The following is a 22,237-nucleotide window of genomic DNA, read 5'->3' on the forward strand; positions in this document are numbered from 1 at the left end:
GCGCTCGATTGATAAAGCCTGGTCCTCCCAGGCTTTATTATTCACAGCGCAGCAGCCAGCACACAATCTGATGTAAGCCCCCTGGCTACCTCAGCAGTGGATTGACCCGCCTGCAATTGCGCTTCGGGGGGCGATCCACCGCACTGGACTACCAGGGATGGTTTAAATGTCCCTTTAGATGCCGCTGTAAACTATGACAGCAGCGATCTAAAGGGTTAATAGCCAGCCGGCCGCATGTCTGCTATTGACGCTGGCCCCCAGCTACAGGAATCGGCTGGGGGCCGGCCTGTATGGTGCGGACTCGAGTCGGGAGCCTGCGCCATACAGCGGTTGCTGGCTCAGGACGAGCTGGCTTGTCCTTAGACGACAACCGGTTAACCCTGAGACAGGACACTAAGCAGATGCTTGTGTGTTTATTAGGTTAGACAGACTTGCTGCTTTGTCTGAATAGTTGTTGCCAAATGTTTTGAGACTGACACAAATTTTGGTTTTCACAAAGTTTGCTGCTTCAGTGTTTTTGATCTTTTAGATCAGATATTTCTATTGTTTGCTTAAATGAGCACTGTCATTAAACATTATTTTTAATATTTGATTCCTTATGCCAAAATAACTTTTGTAATTTTAATTTTGTTAGTTTTTCTGCTCCCTTCTTGGCCAGAACACATTCCGTTTTGTCAAAATCTCAGATTTTGGTCTCCTGCTTGTAATGCCGGGAGACCAATCTCAGTAAGTGTTTCTCTGCACTGAGCTTGAAAGCTGCAAAGAGCCTCACTGAAAGATATACAGACTGAAAGCTGCTGCACAGAGCTTTAGGTCTTCTATTCATCACAGCAACAATGTGAGGGTGGAAGTGGTCTCCCAGCAGGCTTCAGTGATGTCATGCCTGCGGGGAAACTGCCACTTTCTTCTGCTGGGAGATGGCACTATGTGAGCAAGAATTCAGGTATGATACACATCTTTTAAAGCTCTGAAATTTTTTTTTTAAGGGTGGGTGGAGTGTTAGGTATAGGTAGGGAACATAGCCTGACTTAGTTTAGAAAAGTTTATTTGGTGACAGGTACTCTTTAAGGTGTACTCCACTGGAAAACATTCTTTCTTAGTCGCTTTTCATTGGGGGACACCTATACTGGTGGCTGATGGGTATATGCTCTTGCCAGGGAGGAGGAGACTTTTTTTTTCCCCTAGTGTCAGCGCCTCCTAGTGGCAAGATATACTCTCATCTGCAGTGAGGTAATCGGTTTTAGCTAGTGTCAGCTAGGAGGCAAGACAGGTCTGGGAGCTCCCCAGACCTGGTCTTTTTTTATTATATTATAGTAAGGGCTGTTTAGTAAGTTTTTTTTTTTTTTATCCCCTTTTTGTTTACTTTTTTCAGGTGGAGGTTCATAAGCATGGCGCTACCTGTTCCCCCATATGCGGCTAAGGGGCACGGGACATAAAATACAAATGAACCGTTAACCCCTTCCCGCCAATGGCCAGCACCTTGAGGGTCGCACCATGGGTCCAGGTCCCCTTATTTTCCCTGCTCGTCTTGGACTGTAGCAGCATGACGTGATGCAGGTATCCATAAGACTGGCTGAAGACATCTTTAGGTGAGTATAAGAAGACAGGTGAGTATATATCCCCCCCCCCCTTCTCTCTCCCTGTGGGACTCTGTCCTTTATTGGGAGCTTCATATTGGGGGTCCCTCAGGTCCCCTGGGGGGGGCTGTGTTTTATGTTTACTGGAGCCTGTGGAGGACAGCCGCTGGCATTTTGCAGCAGCTCCCTCCACAGGAGTTCATGCTGGCTCACATCTGAACAGCCTTGCTGTTCCTTCTCGCCGGCTATTTCTCTGTGCAGGTACTGACCACACTGTGTGAGTGCAGGTGCGTTCAGCACTGTACGATACTCGACAGCGGTATACAGTGGGAGCTGGGGAGTCTCGGCCCCCAGGAGTCCATGTCCCTGGGGGCGCATTGGCCTCCTCTCTTGTTTTACTGTCCTGGTGCTCCATTGTGGCGGATGGCTCTACCCTTCTTCTTTCCCCTATTCAGCGTTTGAGCCGGCAGGTCAGAGCTCCTCCTCTCCAGCTCGCGCACTGCTGGAGGTTCTGGTTTCGCCCTCCTTCCCTGTTGTGGGGGTCGGCGTGGGCAACAGTTCTCTACTCCCGCAGCAGCAGCCCGGCGGGAGCTCGCGGTTCGGTGCCCCACCCCGGGAGCGGCGGCTTAGCAGGCACTTATTTCACACTGCTATGAACCATCGCTCCTCCTGGGGCATATTGTCTGCCGCTTATGTGCAGCACTTTGATGAGTAGATCTACAGCTGATGAGGGAGCATGTAAGATGTTTAGTGAGCCTCGCAGCTGAACAGTCACGTGAGCTTTAAACCTCCTAAGGGCACTTTAATCTCAGGTGTGAGGTTGAAGATACTTATTACATTTATTGTATATTTTAATGGGCATAAAAAAAAAAAAAAGTACATTCTCTATCGGCTCTATTGGGGGACACAGACCTTGTTGTATATGCTGTTGTTGCTAGGAGACTTGACACTATGGAAACCAAAAAAGTCGGCTCCTCCCAGCAGGATATACCCGCCTACAGATCCTGAGGTAATAAGTTTTAGCTTAGTGTCTGCAGGAGATGGGCACTGGTCTTGGGTTCTTCCCAGACCCGGTCTAACATTTTTTTTATTTTTCCAGAATAGGGACGTTTAGTTTTTTATTCCCTTTTATTTTCCTTTTTTCAGGTGGGGACTCAGGAACAAAGCGTTCACTGTTTCCCCATTTGCGATTGAGGAGGCACAGACATCGTGGATGTACTGTCAATCCCCATTCGCCAACGGCCAGCGCCTGGGGTTGTACCTCATGAGTCCGGGTCCCCCACCTTTCCCTGCTCGTCTCGCTTTTCAAGCCCAGCATGATGCAGGGGACAAAAGCTGGCTGAAGACTTCATGACTGAAGACTTCATTAGGTAAATTCTTCAGATTAAGGTGAGTATTCTTCCCCCCCCCCCCCCCCTTTTTCTTTCAGGTGCCGGGGACTCGCAACCTCTGGAGACCCTCTATTTTTATTTTTTATTTTTTTTATTACATCTAGTTGGGCTCCTTTTGAGGTGGATCTATTCTTCCTCTTGTCTCCCTATTAGGCAGGGGCTCCCTACTTCAATATTGGGGGAACTCAGGGGGCTTGACTGTATTCTGCAGTATTTTCACTTTAACAGTCCCTTCCTTATTCAGCAGCCGCGGCTGCCTTCTCGCTGGCATTTTCTTCTGTGCTTCGGCCGACTCGTGTGCCGACGCGTCCGGAGCACAGTTTTACTTTCACTTTCGCATCGGAACGCTGCCACCGGCGCTTTCGTCTGTTCCCCTGCACTCACATATGCATCGGGGACTGAGGGCAGGCGCCATTTCCAAGCCGGCATCTTCTTTCCCTGGCGGGTTTCGTGCCATAGGGCTTCAGGCGCGCGAACCTCCTCAGCCAATGGAGCTGTGCAGGGGACTATGGACCAATCGGAGGCACCCCAGTCTAATCCAGCCCCTCTCTTCTGATTGGTCCTTCTGCCTCTCGATCTCTTCTTCACTTTCCTCTCCTCACAGCAGCTGCCTGGTGGGGGACACGGACGCTGGTGAGACTATTTTATCCATGTCCGAGTCAAGAAATGTTCCTCCCTCTAAGCAGGTACCTGGGGCCCTGGTCACCTACTATTCTTGCAAGGGCTGCAATTTTTAAATGCTTAGGTCTGCTGAACCCACTTGTTCCGACTGCACCTCCTGACCCCCCTGGTATTTCCACTCAGGATGCTCCCCCAGACCCAGTGGGCTCCCCCAGGGCCAGTATGGGTGTCTTCTCTTTCTGTCTATCTCTGACTTGGCTCAGGTCTCCCGTTCCATGGTGACTGCCTTGGAGGGAGAGGTCCTCCCTACACCGTTACTCTAGGGAGACCCGCTCTCCCTCACCTTACACTAAACATTCTCATAAGCGTAATAGGGGCCATTCCTATCACTCTTTTCCTGAGTCCTCGAGCAAACATAGGCGCTCCCCTCATGGGCATCGTCCTTCCGCAGGCGTCCCTCCTCTAGAGGACGCTCCCCGGGTCGCCATTCTGAGTCTCCAGAACGACGCACCAGGTCAGTATCTCCCTCTTCTAAGGCTGCCTCCACCCGTTCCGCTCTCCTGGAGAATTAGTTGATGAGGCTCCTGCTTCCGCCTCTGATTCAGAGGACCGTTCAGACATGACGGACACGGTGGACTCATTGGTTTCGGCATTAGGAGACACCTTCCACCTAGCGGACCCAGGAACTTCGGACGCTGTCCCAGAAGTTTCCTTACATCGTGCCCGTCCGGCACCCAAGATTTTCAGCTCCCATGCTGAATTTGAAGCCCTGCTGGAGTCCGCCTGGAGGCATCCTGACAAAAGGTTTCAAGAAATGAAGAAGGTTCAAGCACGTTATCACTTTGCCAAGGACCTCATTGCTCGGTGGACCTAACCTCCTAAGGTGGACCCACCAGTCTCCCGCCTATCCAAGGTGACTACCTTGCCTTTGCCCGATGCTGCTTCTTTTAAGGACCCAGCGGACAAAAGGGTGGAGACCTTGGCAAAATTTGCCTTTGAAGCTGCAGGTTCATCCCTTCTTCCTGCCTTTGCTTCTGCGTGGGTTTCCAAAGCCCTTACGATCTGGGTTTCCCGACTTCGTCAGGGCATTTCTTCTGGGGCTTCCTCGGAAGAACTGGCCGACTTAATTCTCCTTCTATCTAAGGCTGGAGACTTTCTATGTTCTGCTTCCATGCAGTCGTGCTGCTTTTGCCACGGGCAATCTAGTGGCTCTCCGTAGATCCGCGTGGCTTAAACCCTGGGATGCGGACGCTGCGTCCAAAAAGTCTCACTGAGCTTCCATTTACTGCCTCTCGACTTTTTGGTAAGCACCTAGATGAAATCATCTAAGTGTCTGGGCATCCACTTGGCAAATGAGGTTCAATGTGGATAAATGTAAAGTTATGCATCTGGGTACTAATAACCTGCATGCGTCGTATGTCTTAGGGGGGATTAAACTGGCAGTCACTGGTAGAGAAGGATCTGGGTGTACTTGTAGATCACAGACTACAGAATAGCATGCAATGTCAGGCTGCTGCTTCCAAAGCCGGCAGGATATTGTCATGTATCAAAAGAGGCATGGACTCAAGGGACAGGGACATAATACTCCCCCTTTATAAAGCATTGGTACGGCCTCACCTGGAATATGCTGTTCAGTTTTGGTCGCCTGTTCATAAAAGGGACACTGTAGAGTTGGAAAGGGTGCAGAGACGCGCGACTAAACTAATATGGGGCATGGAACATCTTAGCTATGAGGAGCGATTAAAGGAGTTACAATTGTTTAGTCTTGAGAAGAGACGTTTAAGGGGGGATATGATAAACGTATATAAGTATATTAATGGCCCATACAAAAAATATGGAGAAAAACTGTTCCAGGTTAAACCCCCCCAAAGGACGAGGGGGCACTCCCTCCGTCTGGAGAAGAAAAGGTTTAGTCTAAAGGGGCGGCACGCCTTCTTTACCGTGAGGACTGTGAATTTATGGAACGGTCTACCTCAGGAACTGGTCACAGCAGGAACAATTAACAGCTTTAAAACAGGGTTAGATACATTCCTGGAACAAAATAACATTAAAGCTTATGCAGAATTGTAAAACTACATCCCTTTCCCTTATCCCCTTACATCCTTCCCTTCAATCCCCTGGTTGGACTTGATGGACGTATGTCTTTTTTCAACCATACTAACTATGTAACTATGTAACTATCTCAGAAGCGACGGGAGGGAAGAGTTCCTTATTGCCTCAAAATAAGGCCCCGGAGTACTTCTTCCTGTCGCAAATCTAACTCCTTTCGGACCTTTGGGGTATCGAAAGGGGCCAGGCAAGCGCCTTCTCGGGACAAAAAGGCTCCCTTTTTCCAGACCCGCCCATCCTCTAAATCGTATAACCGTTCGGGCCACTTCGCGGCCAAGGCGGTCACTCGCAAACCCACCTCTGAAGGGACGCTTCCACCCGCAGATTTTTCTCGGGTGGGAGGTCGCCTGTTACTTTTCCGGGATGTCTGGACCATGTATGTACAGGACTCCTGGGTCAGAGATGTGGTATCCAACGGTTACCGGATCGAGTTTGCTTCCCTTCCAAAAGATCGTTTTTTCCTTTCCCGTGCTCCACGGTCTCCCTCTCTGGCAAGGGCCTTTCGGGGTGCGCTTCAGTCCCTCCTCATTCAGGGTGTCATTGTCCCGGTTCCTCCCAGGGAACATTCTCGAGGGTTTTATTCCATCCTCTTTGTTGTTCACAAGAAGGGGGGTTCCGTGCGCCCCATGGATCAGGGCGACCATGGATCAGGGGGAGTTTCTTTCTTCAGTGGACATCAGGGACGCCTATCTTCACGTTCCGATTTTTCCGGGACACCAGCGGTACCTCCGCTTTGAGGTCCCGGAGGGACATTTCCAGTTTGTGGCTCTCCCATTTGGCCTGGCCACAGCTCCGAGGGTATTCACCAAGGTTCTTGCGCCAGTTATCGGCCTGCTACGGGCGAGGGGGGGTTTCAGTGATTCCTTACTTGGACGACCTTCTAATCAAGGCTCCGTCCAGAGACCAGAATCTAGAGAGTCTCACCCTCACTCTTCAGGCCCTGTCTCGCTTCGGTTAGTTGGTCAATCGGGACAAGTCCACCTTATCTCCCACTCAGTCCTTGGTTTTCCTTGGACTTCTGTTCGACACCCAGTCTGCCCGGGTTTGCCTCCCGCTGGACAAGCGGCTGGCTCTTCTGTCGGACGTTCGGATTCTCCGAAAACCCCACCCCACTGTCCATTCGCTTTTGCATGGAAGTCCTGGGGCGGAGGGTGGCGGCCATGGAGGCCGTTCCCTTCGCTCAGTTCCATTTTCTTCCCCTTCAACTGGCGATTCCTATCCCAGTGGGACAGGTCTCCCTTGTCCCTCGATCGCAAGATTGTCCTTCCTCAAACCTCCCGCCGCTCCCTTCTGTGGTGGCTCCACTCCCCCCTACTTCTTCAGGGGCGCTCCTTCATGCCTCTCCATTGGCTGGTGGTCACAATGCATGCCAGCCTTTCGGGTTGGGGCGGGGGGGGGGGGGGGGGGTTTCCGTGACCGGACAGTCCAGGGCCTCTGGTCTCCCAGAGAGACTCCTCTCCTCCCGATCAACATCTTGGAACTGAGGGCAGTCTATCTTTGCTTGTTACATTGGGAGATCCTTCTTCAGGGCCGCCTGGTTCGTGTCCAGTCGTACAACTCCACCGTGGTGGCACACATCAATCGCCAGGGCGGCACTCGCAGCAATGGCAGAAGTTTCCAAGATTCTTCTCTGGGCGGAACTCGGGGTTCCAGCCGTCTCAGCAATTCACATCCCAGGCGTAAACAATTGGAAAGCGGACTTCCTAAGCCGGTCCTCTCCCGACCCCCTTCATCCGGAGGTGTTTGCAGAGATCTGCGACCTTTGGGGAACTCCGGATGTGGACCTCTTTGCATCTCGCCACAACCAGAAGGTTCCCCTCTTTGTGTCGAAGTCCCGAGACCCCCGCGCAGACTCTCTGGTGGTTCCTTGGTCGGGCTTCGCTCTGCCTGATCTGTTCCCTCCCCTTCCTCCCCTTCCTCTCCTTCCCAGGGTCCAGAGGAAGCTCAGAGCGGAGGGTGTTCCCGCCATTCTCGTGGCTCCAGATTGGCCACGGAGGGTGTGGTACGCTGACGTCGTCCGGCTCCTGGACGACGTTCCACTGCGCCTTCCACTTCGTCCAGACCTTCTCTCTCAAGGTCCTCTGTGCCACCCCAATTTACCGTCGCTGCATTTGACGGCTTGGCGGTTGAGACCACGGTTCTAAGGGCCCGGGGCTTCTCAACACAGGTGATTCGCACTATGATCAAGGCGTGCAAGCCTTCCTCCGCGAAGATATACCACCGTACCTGGTGGTCTTATTTTCATTGGTGTGAATCTCAATCTCTTTCTCCAGTGGTGTTCTCCCTTCCCCGACTCCTTTCTTTTTTGCAGTCAGGGCTGGAACAACAATTAGCTCTCAGCTCTTTAAAGGGTCAAGTGTCTGCCCTTTCCATTCTTTTCCAACGCCCGCTGGCGTCTGATTCCCATGTTCGGACCTTCCTTCAGTGGGTGGCCCACGCGGCTCTGCCTTTATAGGTCTCCTAGTCCTCCTTGGGATCTCAATTTGGTTCTTGGCGCCCTGCATGGCGCGCCTTTTGAACCCCTCAGTGAGGTTTCCCTTCATCTCCTTTCCTGGAAGGGGGCGTTTTTTATGGCGATTACCTCAATCAGCTGGGTTTCGGAGTTGGCGGCTTTTTCTTGCCATCCATCAGGACAAGGTTGTTTTCTTCTGGTTCCTTTTTTTTTTTTTTACCTAAGGTGGTTTCTGACTTCCACATCAATAAGGATATTTATGGACATTTATCAACTGGTTTAGTCAGGTTTTCTTTACTATAATTGTCGCAACTGCAACTACGCGATTTTTCGTGCGACATTTTGACTGGAAAGCGAGAAAAGCAAGTTTTCCAAAAATTAACTGCGTAGTAATAATTTTAAAATGGACTACGGGTAGTCAGGTATTTATTAACTGCGACAGTCGCAACTGCGCAAAAAAAAGTTGCAACAGGGTTAAAAATTGACTAAATTTACTCCAGCTCAAACATGGAGCAGAAAAAGCTAATACCAAAGTAAAAAAGGAAAAATTGCTTACGAGAAAGAAAATTATCAACAGGCTGAAACCAGTTGATAAATAAGTCACACATAAGCAAAAAAAAAGTAAGGAAAAAATTACTAAAAAAAAGAATACATAAGCAAACATTGATAAATGTCCCCTCATTGTCCTCCCTTCCTTATGTCCCGCTCCATCTCATCCTGGGGAGCGTTTGCTTAATAAATTAGATGTGGTACGGGTGGTGCGTATTACTTCTTCTTTTCGTTAATGGGATTCCTTTTTTGTTCTCACGGACGGTCACCGGAAGGGTCTTCCACCGCGAAATGGTTGCCTTCGAAGCAGGATCAGGTCTGCTATTTCAGAAGCTTAACGTTGCAGGGGAAAGACTCCTCCTTTCAGGGTTTCAGCTCACTCAACTCGTTCTGTCGGGGCTTCCTGGGCTCTCCATAACAGAGCTTCAGCCTCTCAGGTCTGCAGAGTGGCTACCTAGTCGTCCTTGCACACTTTTTTACTAAATTCTACCAGGTTCATATCTTTGCATCCGCTGATGCTAGTCTGGGCCATAAGGTGTTGCAGGCGGCGGTGGCCCAGCCTGCTCCTTAATTGTTTTTCTGTGCCCACCCTAGGGACGGCTTTGGTAAGTCCCAAAGTCTGTGTCCCCCAATGGAGCCGATAGAGAAAGTGATTTTTGTCTTACCGTAAAATCCTTTTCTCGGAGGATCCATTGGGGGACACAGCTCCCGCCCTTTCTTTGGTGTTCCGGTTTTGGTTACCTGTCCGAGGGTGTGTTCAGTAAATTTTTTTGTTCTTGTTACCTCGGACTGGTCTTGGTTTTCTGCCTCTCGGTCCTCTCCTACTGCTTGGGGACTAAACTGATTACCTCAGGCTCTGTAGGCGGTTATATCCTGCTGGGAGGAGCCGACTTTTTTGGTTTCCATAGTGTCAAGTCTCCTAGCAACAACAGCATATACCCCAAGGTCTGTGTCCCCCAATGGATCCTCCAAGAAAAGGATTTTACGGTAAGACAAAAATCACTTTATTTCTTGGTCACTCAGACATTTGTTGGTGTTTGGCACCCTCTTGTGGCCAACACTTGTATTACAATTTGATTTCTATTATTGCTCACTTCACTTCAGGGAGCACATGAGTGCCGAACAATGAGAAAGTTCTTTTGCGTTCCTGGCAGACGCTCAAGTGTCAGGTCTGCTAGCCATCCATCCTAGGGGTGTTCTTGGCAGGTCATGCTGTGGGTTTCCCTTCTCCACAAGCAATTGCATCCGCGGCTAGTGTTACTGATCCCCTCATCCAGCACACGGGCCTCAGGGGAATATTCCTGCATGGCAGGGATTAGACCTGATATTATGCCAGACAGCAGTCTCAGCTACTCTTTTCATGGCTGCCGTGTCTGCAACTCACACTCGGTACCCCCTCACACTCGGTACCCCACTACTGGTGCTAGGTGCCGATACACCTCCTGTCATACATCATTGGCTGCTGTATCTGCGACTGCAGTCCCGGTACCTCACTGCTGTAGGAGGTGTCTGACGGAGTGTCCCATTGTCTACTATGGACCCATACCAGTAAGCCAGACAGTGGTCTGCATAGTTGCCTACACCGCCTGTCATACATCATACGGCTGAGGTATCTGCGGCTGGAGTTCCGGTACCTCACTACTGTGTGAGGCATCCGACGGAGTGTCCGGTTGTCTACTTTGGACCCATACCAGTAAGCCAGAAAGAGCTCTGTATGTTTTCCTACACCATCTGTCACACATAACATAGCTGGTGTATCTGTGACTGGCCTACCGGTACCTCACTACTGTGCGAGGTGCCCGATGGAATGACTCGCTGTCCACTATGAGTCCATACTAGTAAGCCAGACATTTGTCTCCATTTTTTCTTCTGCGCCTGTCGCACAGCTGATGTATTTGCGAGGGGAGCTCCGGCACCCCACTTCTGTGCGCGATATACGTAGAACTGTCCCTGTGTGTCCCACGGACACTATACGGGATGTCAGTGATACATTCCATGGCTCTTCTACCTCCCTCTATTCCCAGGGGGCAGCCTCCCCGCCCTCTCACCTATGACAAAGGGGCACAGTTATCGCCTGTCTGATTGTTCCCATTTCGCCAGATGCCCGGGGGTGTTCTTGTTCAGTCAGATGGTTGTAAACACTGGTTCCGCTGTCATCGGCCTGTGACCTCTGGGCTGCCATAGCCAGGTTTCCCGTGCCTTCTCTGCTGGGTGAGGGATCTGAAGCAGGGTCCCTACAAGTATTCGGGATTGATTCCATTCGGACAGTCTTTCGTCTGTTGGGTTTTCTACATCACTGGGTAGCCTTTTGGTTAGGCAGCACTTCAGCACCCCGTTCTCGATGGAGGTTGATTGGAGTGTCCCTGAGTGCTCAGGAATCCTATTCCTGCCTACCAGATGGGTTTCCGCATGGCTTACTATGTCGGGTCAACTTCCATACACTTTCACCCCGTGGACGGTAGTTCTGGCTACCCACTAGCATGGTGTAGTTTCGAGTGAGTCTCCCCATGTTGCCCCAGGGGCCTTATACAATGCACATCATTCTGGTTTACTGGGTTACCTACTTGGCCAGTTCCCTCTCTGCTGCCTGCTGCTCTGTCTGCAGGCTGGTATATCACTTCACTGTGTGTTTTCATATGCGGGACCCGGCGTGGCCACTGTCCCTTTGCCACATAGCCAGACACTGTCTGCATGGTGCTCTAATCCATCTGGTCACCTCCCCAGTTTCTGCCTCTGCCGCTACTGCAGTCCAGGGTCTCTCTTCCATGTGTAGTTCCATAGAGTGTGTACCTGTGGGTTCTTGGGACCCTTTCTACCTGTAAGTCACACTGTCTGCATTTTTCCTGCTCCACATTCATTCTTCATCCCCTGTGTCTGTGTCTGCAGCCTTGGTGTCTGGCACCATTAGGAGATGGGTTGTGGGCTTGTTTTCGGCAGGTCCCAGGGACTTCTTCAGCAACAGCTGCATCACTCTGTTCCTTAGGTTGCACTGTTGGTCTACTAGAGGCATACCTCCCTTCCTCCTGGTCTCTTGGATGTCTGCAGTTTCTTTCTTGTCCGCAGTCTTGTACCCCACTGCTATTGTAGGGTACCCATGTCTGTGTTCCTACATATGCTAGGACCGCCCTGTAGGTGTAGGGCCCACCTTTCCTTTTGTTCATTGGGGTGTTCATATGCCATGATTACGAACATAAGTGTTCGAAACTCGTCGGTGGACGTGGGTTTTAACTCACTAGAAACTTTTTTTTGTGTGTTTCCTTTCATTTTTAATATATGAATATTATTTTTTAACTATATATTTTTTGGTGGAGCTGGAACCCTTTCTTCTCTTGTTGGATTGCATTAACCAACAATATGGCTTGGCTTCTGTTTCCTGTGCTCCCTGCAAACGGACACCTTCTCCCTACATTCTGGGGCAAATGGTAAGCTGAAAGTACAAACTTTTTTTCTTTTTTCCTTTCAATCTTTGCAGATGACACTAAACTCTGTAAAGCGGTAAACACTATTACAAATGGATCTGGATAGGTTGGAGGTTTGGGCTAATAAGTGGCAGATGAGGTTCAACACTGATAAATGTAAGGTTATGCACATGAGGAAGAAAATCCGGGCTGGGATTATGTATTAAATCGGAGCACACTTGGGATGACTGACATGGAAAAGGACTTGGGAGTCTTAGTTAAGAGTAAATTTAGCTGTAGTGACCAGTGTCTGGTAGCTGCTTCCAAGGCAAATAAATTCATGGGGTGCATCAATAGGGGCATAGATGCTAACAACAAGGAAATAATTCTACCGCTGTACAAATCACTAGTCAGACCTCACATAGAATACTGTTTACAGTAATGGTCACCAATGTACAAGAAAGATTTAGTGGAGCTGGAGAGGGTTCAAAGATGGGCAACCAGAGTCAGGGATGTGGAAATCCTATCGCCTGACGCCCGGGACATGTAGTTCCGGGCGCCGGGCAGGTGAATTTTTCATAGATTTAGCCCTGTATCGGGCAAGCAGGGACAGACAGACTTCCCCCTTATTTTTTCTTTAATGCCAGTGTGAGGTGCAGGAGCCGATGCAGACTTGCATGGGATGCAAGTATGCACCTCACACCGGTGCTCACGGTGTATGTAGGAGACGGTGGCCCCCAGCTGACTGCAGAGCCCGAGGTCGCACGTTTGCATGACGTAATTAAGCCACTCCCCCTTATCTCCCCTCCCGGTGGATGGAGGACGCAGCTCTACATTACACAAGAAGACACAGCAGGGGGAGAGAGGATGTACTGGCTCCTGCCAGTTGTGCTATCTAATTTTATTTATTTTTAGTGGCTTCTGGCCACTCGCACTAAATTGCACCACCAGAATCCCGCCCCTTCATACTCACCCGCCGACAAAGAGCCCCACAGATGTACGCAAACACGCCCGAACCCACACTACAACTTCCATCATGTTGCACCATAACCTAAACTGTAGAACTATAAAGTGCAACATGCTGGGAGTTGTAGTTTTGGTTCGGGTCAGCTGCAGAGCTATAGGCTTCATCAGGGCATGCTGGGTGTTGTAGTTACTAACTGCAATTCCCAGTATTCCTTGACACAGCCTATGGCTCTGCAGCTGACATGAACCAAAACTACAACTCCCAGCATGTTACACAATAACCTTAACTGTACTACTATACAGTGCAACATGCTGCGACGCCCACACAACCATAGGCTGTATCAGGGCATGCTGGGTGTTGTAGTTATCTAGTAACTAAATGCAACTTCCATCATTTTCTGACACATAAATTAGAGTAATAATAAAATGCACCAAATAAACTGGGGAAGCAACACACCCCTCAGTAACACAGCGTTGTTCAGTGTTTTCCAATGAAAAGGCTCCATATATAAATCCCTATGAAGACTGAAAAATAGTGATTAAAATATTTTAAAAAGTGGTATATATGTGAATAAGCCCCTTTCCTTATAAAAGTTTCCAATTTTCTTTAAATAAAAATAATGTACAAAAATAAACACAAGTGGTATCGCTGCATGTGGAAATGTCCAGACTATTAAAATAAAATGTTAATTAAACCGTACGGTGAACGGTGTAAATGTAAAAAATAGTCCATAATTGCTCATTTTTGGTCACTTCATATGAGAAATTTTTTATAAGGTGATCAAAAAGTTACATCTAGACTTTTCTGGGCTTGCTTCAGGCGTAAAAGGAGCTAGCTACAGCTCTCCCGCCGCTAATAGCCTGGCATGCTGCGATCGCCGTGGCCGGCTATTAAACCATTAGATAACCACTGTCAAAGTTGACAGCAGTGTCTAAAGGGATCTTATAACCATCCCTGGTGGTCTAGTGGGGTGGATCGTACTATTTTGGTTGAAATTATTTCATCTACCAGGACAAGTGGATTTTCTTGAGGGACAAGTAGATTATGTTCTGCTTTTAGTCCCTTGGACAGGTAGTTTTGTTTTTTTTAAATGGGAGGACTACAGTACCCAGACAGATTATCAGAATTAGGGTTATTTAGTTTGGAAAATAAAGGCTTAGGGGAGACCAAATAACTATGTATAAGTATATCAGGGGACCTTACAGAGATCTTTCCCATGATCTATTTATACCCAGGACTGTATCTATAACAAGGGGGCATCCTCTACGTTTAGAGGAAAGAAGGTTTCTACACCAGCACAGACTTTACTGTAAGCGCAGTGATACTGTGGAATTCTCTCCCAGAGAAGGTGGTCATGTTTAACTCTGTAAAATAATTTAAAAGAGGTCTGGATGCATTTTTGGAGAATGACATTACAGGTTATGTATACTAGATCTATAGGGACAGAAGGTTGATCCAGGGATCTATTCTGATTGCCATATTTCTAATCGGGAAGGAATTTTTACCTTGAGTATGAGGGTTTTTTGCTTTCCTCTGGATCAACTCAGTAGGGACTCATTAGGGTTATAGGTTGAACTTGATGGCTTCTGGTCTCGTTTTCAACCTTACGAACTATGTAATCCCTTAGATGCTGTGATCAATTCAGATCCCTGCATTTGAGGCAATGCGCATGTTCAAATAGATGATCGGATCGCCCGCAGCACTGCTGCAGGGATATGATCATCTAAAATGGCGTCCGGAGGCCCTCTCCCCTGCCTCCGGCTGTCTCCTGGGATCTTCTGCTCTGGTCTGAGATCGAGAAGACCAAAGCAGAAGATAGCCGATAATACTGTTAAGTGCCATGCCCTATGCATAGCACTGAACAGTATTAACAATCAACTGATTACTATTGATAGTTCCCTATGGGGACATAAAAAAAAAGTTTAAAAATAAAAAGTGAAAAATCCCCTCCCCCCAATAAAAATGAAAATTGTCCTTTTCCCATTTTACCACCAAAAGGTGATAACATTTTTATGAACATATTTGGTATCGCTGTGTGCGTAAATGTCCGAACTATCAAAATATAATGTTAATGATCCTGTACGGGAAACAACATAAACGTAATAAATAAATAAAAAGTCCAAAAATGCTGCTTTCTTGAGTGCTTCATTTGGGGACACAGGGCCATGGGTATATGCTGCTTGCTGCTAGGAGGCTGACACTGGGCAAAAAAACAAAAGAAAGTTGGCTCCTCTCAGCAGGATATACCTGCGTCCTGGCTCTGAGCAATTCGGTTTCAACTTGGTGTCAGCAGGAGGCAAACACTGGTCTTGAGTTTTCCAGACCTCATCTTATTTATTTCATTTTTTTTCTTAGTTTGTCTAAAGTTTAAAGTTTTTCTTTCCTTTTTGTAGTTTTTCTCTAGCGTGGGGAGACTGGAGCATGGCACTGCGTGATCCCCCACCTGCGATGTTAACCAGCGATGTTGTTGTTCTCCAAAAAAGCATCCAGACCCCTTTTGAACTCTTTTACAGAGTTCACCATGACCACCTCCTCCGGGAGAGAATTCCAGTGTCTCACTGCTCTTACAGTAAAGAACCCCCGTCTGTGGTGGTGTAGAAACCTTCTTTCCTCTAAATGTAGAGGATGCCCCCTTGTTATAGCTACAGTCCTGGGTATAAATAGATCATGGGAGAGATCTCTGTACTGTCCCCTGATATATTTATACATAGTTATTAGGTCTCCCCTAAGCCTTCTTTTTTCTAAGCTAAATAACCCCAATTCTGATAATCTTTCTGGGTACTGTAGTCCTCCCATTCCCCATATTGCTCTGGTTGCCCATCTTTGAACCCTCTCCAGCTCCGCTATATCTTTCTTGTACACTGGTGCCCAGTACTGTACACAGTATTCTATGTGTGGTCTGACTAGTGATTTGTACAGCGGTAGAATTATTTCCTTTTCGTGGGCATCTATGCCACTATTGATGCACCCCATGAGCTTATTTCCCTGCAGCAGCTGCCCGACACTGGTCACTACAGCTAAGTTTGCTATTAACTAAGATCCCGAAGTCCTTTTCCACGGCAGTCGTCCCAAGTGTGCTCCCATTTAATATATAACCCCGTCTCAGATTTTTCCTTCCCATGTGCATTACCTTACATTTATCAGTGTTGAACCTCATCTGCCACTTCTCAGCCCAAACCCCCAACCTATCCAAATCCTTTTGTAACAGTGCACTGTCCTCTATTGTTTTTACCGCTTTAGAGTTTAGTATCATCTGCAAAGATTGCTACTTAACTATTCAACTCCTCTACAAGGTCATTAATAAATATATTCAATAGAACAGGACCCAAGACTGACCCCTGTGGTACCCCACTAGTAACAGTCATCCAATCAGAATAAGTACCATTAATAACCACCCTCTGTTTCCTATCACTGAGCCAGTTACTTACCCACTTACACACATTCTCCCCCAGCCCAATCCTTCTTATTTTATGCACCAATCTTTTGTGGCACCGTATCAAATGCTTTGGAAAAATCCAGATATACGACATCCAGCGATTGCCCTTGGTCCAGTCTGGAGCTCACCTCCTCATAAAAGCTGATCAGGTTAGTTTGACAGGACCGATTCCTCATAAAGCCATGCTGATATGAAGTCATACATTTATTTGTATCAATGTATTCCAAAATAGAATCTCTTAGAAAACCCTCAAACAATTTACATACAACGGAGGTTAAACTAACAGGTCTGTAATTTCCAGGGTCACCTTTTGTCCCCTTTTTAAATATTGGCACCACATTTGCCATGCGCCAGTCCTGGGGAACAGTCCCTGTTACTATAGAGTCCCTGAATATTAAAAATAGAGGTCTGTCTATTACAATACTTAATTCCTTTAGAACTCGGGGGTGAATGCCATCTGGACCTGGTGATTTGTCTATTTTGATTTTTTTGTAGGCGGCACTGGAGCTCTGCGCGGTTTTCCTGTGCCTTCTTCACTGGAGTCGCCAGCTGCGGGGTTTTCCGGTAGGGGTGCAGACGGACAACGCTACAGCCGTGGCCTACATCAATCACCAGGTTGGCACTCGCAGCTCGGCGGCCATGAGGGAAGTATCGAAGATCCTCTCTTGGGTGGAACTTCACATTCCAGCCATATCAGTGATTCACATTGCCGGGATCGACAATTGGGAAGCAGACTTTTTTAAGTGTCTCCACCGCCGACCTCAGCGAGTGGTCCCTTCACCTGGTGGTCTTCGTTCAGTCCTGTCACCGCTGAGGAACTCCGAACATGGATCTCTTCACGTCCCCTCGGAACAGGAAAGTCCCTCACTTCGTCTCCAGGTCGCGGGATCCCCTGGCCCTGGCAGTGGACTCTCTTGTGGTTCCTTGGACCCCCTTCACTCTCCCCTACCTCTTCCCTCTGCTTCTACTTCTTCCCAGGGTCGTCTGGAAGCTCAAGGCGGAGGGTGTCTCTATGATTCTGGTGGCCAGTCTGAACATCTGCCACGTGGTCAGTCTTGTGGCAGATGTTCCCTTCCATCTTCTGGATCGTCCCGACCTCCTCTCTCAAGGTCCTCTCTGCCAACCCAATTCACTTTCACTGCATTTGACGGCGTTGCGGTTGAAACCGCGATTTTGAGGGCTCGGGGAATCTTTACCTGTGTGATCCAGACCATGCTCCGTTCCCGGAAGCCCTCATCTGCCAGGATATACCACCGTACCTGGCGGGCATATTTCCATTGGTGTGAGGCTCGTTCTCTCTCTCCCACCTCTTTTTCCTTGCCGAATCTCTTGGCCTTTTTGCAATCGTGCCTAGAAACGCGCCTTTCCCTCAGTTCCATCAAGGGGCAGGTTTTGGCACTTTCTGTTCTCTTCCAACGCCCACTTGCTGCCAACTTTCATGTGTGCACTTTTTTGCAGGGCGGGGCTCACGAGGTCCCTCCACTGCACCTTGGTACCGCAACCTCGTTTTGGATGCTCTGCAGGGCACTCCTTTTGAGCCACTTGGGCAGGTTTCCCTTCGATTCCTTTTCTGGAAGGTGGCCTTCCTTGTCACCATCACACCCATTCGCCGTGTGTCGGAGTTGGCTGCCCTCTCTTGCCGTTCCCCTTTTCTGGTACTTCCTCAAGACAAGGTGGTCCTTCGGTCTGTACCCTCCTTTCAACCCAAGGTTATGACTTCATTTCACTTGAACGAGGAGATCGTGTTGCCTTCTTTCTGTCAGTCTCCTTCTCATCCACATGAACGCCGGCTTCACAAGCTAGACTTGGATCGGGCGGTCCGGACCTGTTTGTCGGTCACTTCCTCCTTCCGGAGGTGTGACTCTTTGTTTGTTCTTCCCAAGGGGCTCCCGGCTTCCAAGGCCACTATCTCCCACTGGATATGCTCTGCCATTTTGGAGGCGTATCGTTGCAAGGGTCAGGTGCCCCCCTTTCGAGTGATGGCTCACTCCACCTGCTGGTGCGGCCTTCCTGGGCGGTCAGCCATGGGGTTTCGGCTCTGTAGGTTTGCAAGGCCTTCTCTGCATACCTTTGCCATGTTTTACCATGTTCACACTTTTGCATCCTCCGATGTGGGCCTGGGCCGCAGGGTCTTGCAGGCGGCAGTTCAGTCGTCCGCATGAGTTTTTTTTGGCTGCAATGCAATTTTTTTCCTCCCCAGAGGCTGCTTTAGGACGTCCCATGGTCCTGTGTCCCCATATGAAGCACTCGAGAAAAGTAGATTTTTTAAACTAACTGTAAAATATTTCTGAGTTTCTTTTGGGGGACACAGCACCCACCGATTGGATTATTTGTGGCCGGTCAGTTTTGGCCGCTGTAATGCAGGGGTGTTTTTTTTGTGGTCGGTTTCTTTCTTTTGTCTGGAGTTTTTGTTCAGACTGTTCCTTTCTTGGTCGGTTCTCCTTCTGCTTTGGGACTAAACGGAGTTGCTCAGAGCCAGGAGGCGGGGATATCCTGCTGGGAGGAACCGACTTTCTTTAGTGTGTTTTTGCATAGTGTCAGCCTCCTAGCGGCAAGCAGCATATACCTGATGTCGATTTTATCGTTGCTCTTGTAACTATCTCACTCCCGGCCTATGCCTTTCCTGAACAATTTGGCAGGCTTCTTTCTTCTGATTCTCGACACGATGGGAGGGGTGAGACAGGAAAGAGCAGATGGAGTAGCATTGTCCTCTTGTCCGGCAGCTTCCTCTACACGATGGTGGGGGCGAGATGGGAGAGAGCAGATGGGGAGGAGTGGACAAGTAACAGCGAAGTATTTAGTCCTTATCCTAAATGGGCATTTTACATATACAGTATATAAAAGTTATGTATACACACACATACATCTATCACATACCCATGGTCCTCTGTCCCCCAATAGAAGCTCAGAGAGATTTTATGGTAAGTTTAAAAAAAAATGTAATTAAGTGAAAATGAATAAGTTTTAAATAATCTACATGACAAAAACATATAAAAGCATAATTTTTTTTTCCTGCTATGACAGGTACACTTCTATACAGTTGCTATTATAAAAACGGAAGCAGCAAATAAACTTTGTTAAAAATAAAAAATAAAAAAGTCTGTCTCAAAACTTTTGACCACAATTATAGTGATCTACCGTATTTATGGGCGTATAACACGCATTTTTTAGGCTAAATTTTTTTGCCTAAAGTCTACCTGGGTGTTATACGCCGATGAGCCGCTGCAGTTAAATGATTTAAAGCTGGCGCTTTAAATCAATGAACTGCAGCGGCTTTTGCAGGTGCAGAGACCGCCACCGCTGCTGGCTTCTCTGCCCCTGCCTTTCCTGGGGTCCCTGCTGCCGCCCCTTCTCTCCCCCGGTCTATCGGTGCCGCTGCTCCTTCTCTCCCCCGGTCTATCGGTGCCGCTGCCCCATTGCCGGCGTGTGGAAATATAACAATGGTAGGTGGCACTGTACGCTGACACAGTAGAGCATAAATGTAACGCAGAAGAAAAATAAAGCAGAATGCTCACTGTTCCTAATTATTTCCAGGCAGGGGGTCCTAGTCCGAGGCGGTCCTCAAACTAGGACTCCCTGCCTGGCAATAATTAGGTGAGCGCTCTGCTTTATTTTTCTTCTGTGTGACATAAATAAAATTGTTGATTTAAAAAAAAGTTGTGCTACAAAACAGTTGTAGTACCATTCAGACAAATAAGTAACATATAATTTTGCTTTATGTGGTTCTAACTTTGTGCACCCAGCTTTAGCATAGCTGCAGGTTTAACTGTCTGGTAAAGTGTTTATTTACATTTATGTTTTGTTGTTTTCCCTTATAATTTAGGTAATCTGTAAATGTAACACTGAGGATGGTAAGTGCTCCTATTTCTGATCTTATACTTTTGCACAAATATCAATACTAAGCATACATGACTAGAAATTTAAAAATGTTATTTATGTTTTGTCATTTGTAAGATGTTAACTAAATATTGAAAACCGTAAATCTTTAGGTTGAGTGCTCAGATATAATGGTGACTTTAGAGACATAGATTTTTTGGCACATTACAATATATGTCATAACATTTCTATTCTTCTTTCTTGTTAAAAACTAAAATGTTTAGGAGTAAATCAGTTACTGGACACATTCTTGTATAATCTTGGTTTCATAATTCTGGAGAACTGGCCCCCTTTTTCCATTAAATTAGAGGTGAGTTGTGTTTTCTGTATTGTATATGCTCAACAAGTCTATTGAAAACATCCTGTTAACGCTGCATTTCTGTTATTCATCAAACACGGTCATCATGGGAAAAGGCACTTAAGACTTTTAACTTCATTCTTGGACAAACCTCAAGGGAAGAAAAGAAAAATCTTATTTCTTCTGAGAAGATGTGTACTTTAATGTAAGTGTTGGCCCTTTGTATTTACACATTGTAAGTGACACGTTCCCAGTTGGTTGCCTGTTAGGATTGTGTATATACAGTTACATATTTAGACATGTTTATAAGGGCAATATTTAAACAGTTATGTTTAAAGGGTTTTACCAGGGGGCGTGTCCAGCAGCGCATGGCGGCGGTCGCATAGTTCCTGTGCTCCGCTAACTGCTGGGCCTGATAGCGGCTACACAGCGTGACCCGACACTTCACCCGAAAACCTGCTCTGACATCTTTGAGAACCTCTTACCGGTGTAGGCATGACCCGGACCCGAGGCAATAAGAAGAAAAGCCCTATGAAACTCATGGCCTTCTTCCCTGCTGCAGACGCTGCACAAGATGGCGTGGCTGGCCCTCCGGTGCACCAGGCAGAGGCTCCTTCTCCCAGCGGCTCGGCATCCCCGGCTACTGGCAGTGCATTGCCTGCCTCTGCCTCCTCCAAAGAGGGCATCGACAGATACCAGTCTCCGGTGACTACTCCTCTATTGACCACCGGCGGATCTGCTGCGGCTTCTGGAATGCACCAGGTACGCTTTTCGCCCATAGCTCTCAGGATGCGGGAGGCAGGGTCGGGAAAGAAAGCGGAGGAGCCGCTCTGACTCCTATAACAGAACAGGTTATGAGAGGCCTCCTGTCAGAATTGAAATGTTCGCTGCAGGCAGACATACAAAATGCGGTCTCTAGTATTCAGCATGAAGTTGCCTCCATAGGGCGCCGCACTTCCCATATAGAGACTAAAATGGCGGAACTGACTGCTTCGCACAACTCAGTGGTGGACCTCTCTAACTCTCTAGAAGATGAGGTTGCAGCCCTTAAACTGAAAATTGCAGATATGGAGGATCACTTGCGCCGCAACAATTTGAGGATTCGCGGTGTGCCGGAGTCGGTTGAAACGGAGGAGCTCAACGGATATGTAACTGACTTCTTCAGTCTGCTTTTACCACAAGCTTCCTCACTGGATCTACTCATAGACAGGGTGCATAGGCTCCCAAAGCACAAAGCTCTCCCTAGCATGGTCCCGCGGGATGTCATTCTCCGTATGCACTTTTTCAACATTAAGGACCAACTGATGCAATCGGCTCGGGCGACTCCTCCATTGCCGGAGAGATTTGCAGGCCTTCAACTATACTCTGATCTATCCGCTGCTACATTGACTAGGAGGAGAGAATTCAGTGTTGGTGCTAAGCTACTGCGGGACCATGGCATACCTTACAAGTGGGGTTTCCCCGTTAAGATGATCATAACCCGCAACGGCGACAAGATAGTGGTCTCCTCTCCTGAAGATTTGGAGCGCATGTGTTGCGACTGGAACTTACCTGCCCCTGCAT

At 48.1% G+C, this 22,237-nt stretch overlaps 2 protein-coding genes across 6 annotated transcripts in view; one reads left to right on the forward strand and one right to left on the reverse strand.

The window, feature by feature from the left end:
• The window catches only part of GCM2 (glial cells missing transcription factor 2), a 118,400-nt gene that overhangs the window by 51,408 nt on the left and 44,755 nt on the right, over window positions 1-22,237 (reverse strand). The gene's annotated exons all lie outside the window — the stretch shown is intronic.
• The window catches only part of SYCP2L (synaptonemal complex protein 2 like), a 200,633-nt gene that overhangs the window by 23,436 nt on the left and 154,960 nt on the right, over window positions 1-22,237 (forward strand). For all 5 annotated transcript variants that reach the window (XM_056521155.1, XM_056521156.1, XM_056521157.1 and 2 more), the window contains 3 exons: window positions 20,324-20,351; window positions 20,601-20,686; window positions 20,791-20,879. In XM_056521155.1, the coding sequence (XP_056377130.1) occupies window positions 20,324-20,351; window positions 20,601-20,686; window positions 20,791-20,879 (203 nt within the window). The remainder of the gene's footprint in view (window positions 1-20,323; window positions 20,352-20,600; window positions 20,687-20,790; window positions 20,880-22,237) is intronic.

This window comes from Hyla sarda, chromosome 5 (genome assembly GCF_029499605.1).
Source record: "Hyla sarda isolate aHylSar1 chromosome 5, aHylSar1.hap1, whole genome shotgun sequence".
Classification (NCBI taxonomy): Eukaryota; Metazoa; Chordata; class Amphibia; order Anura; family Hylidae; genus Hyla; species Hyla sarda.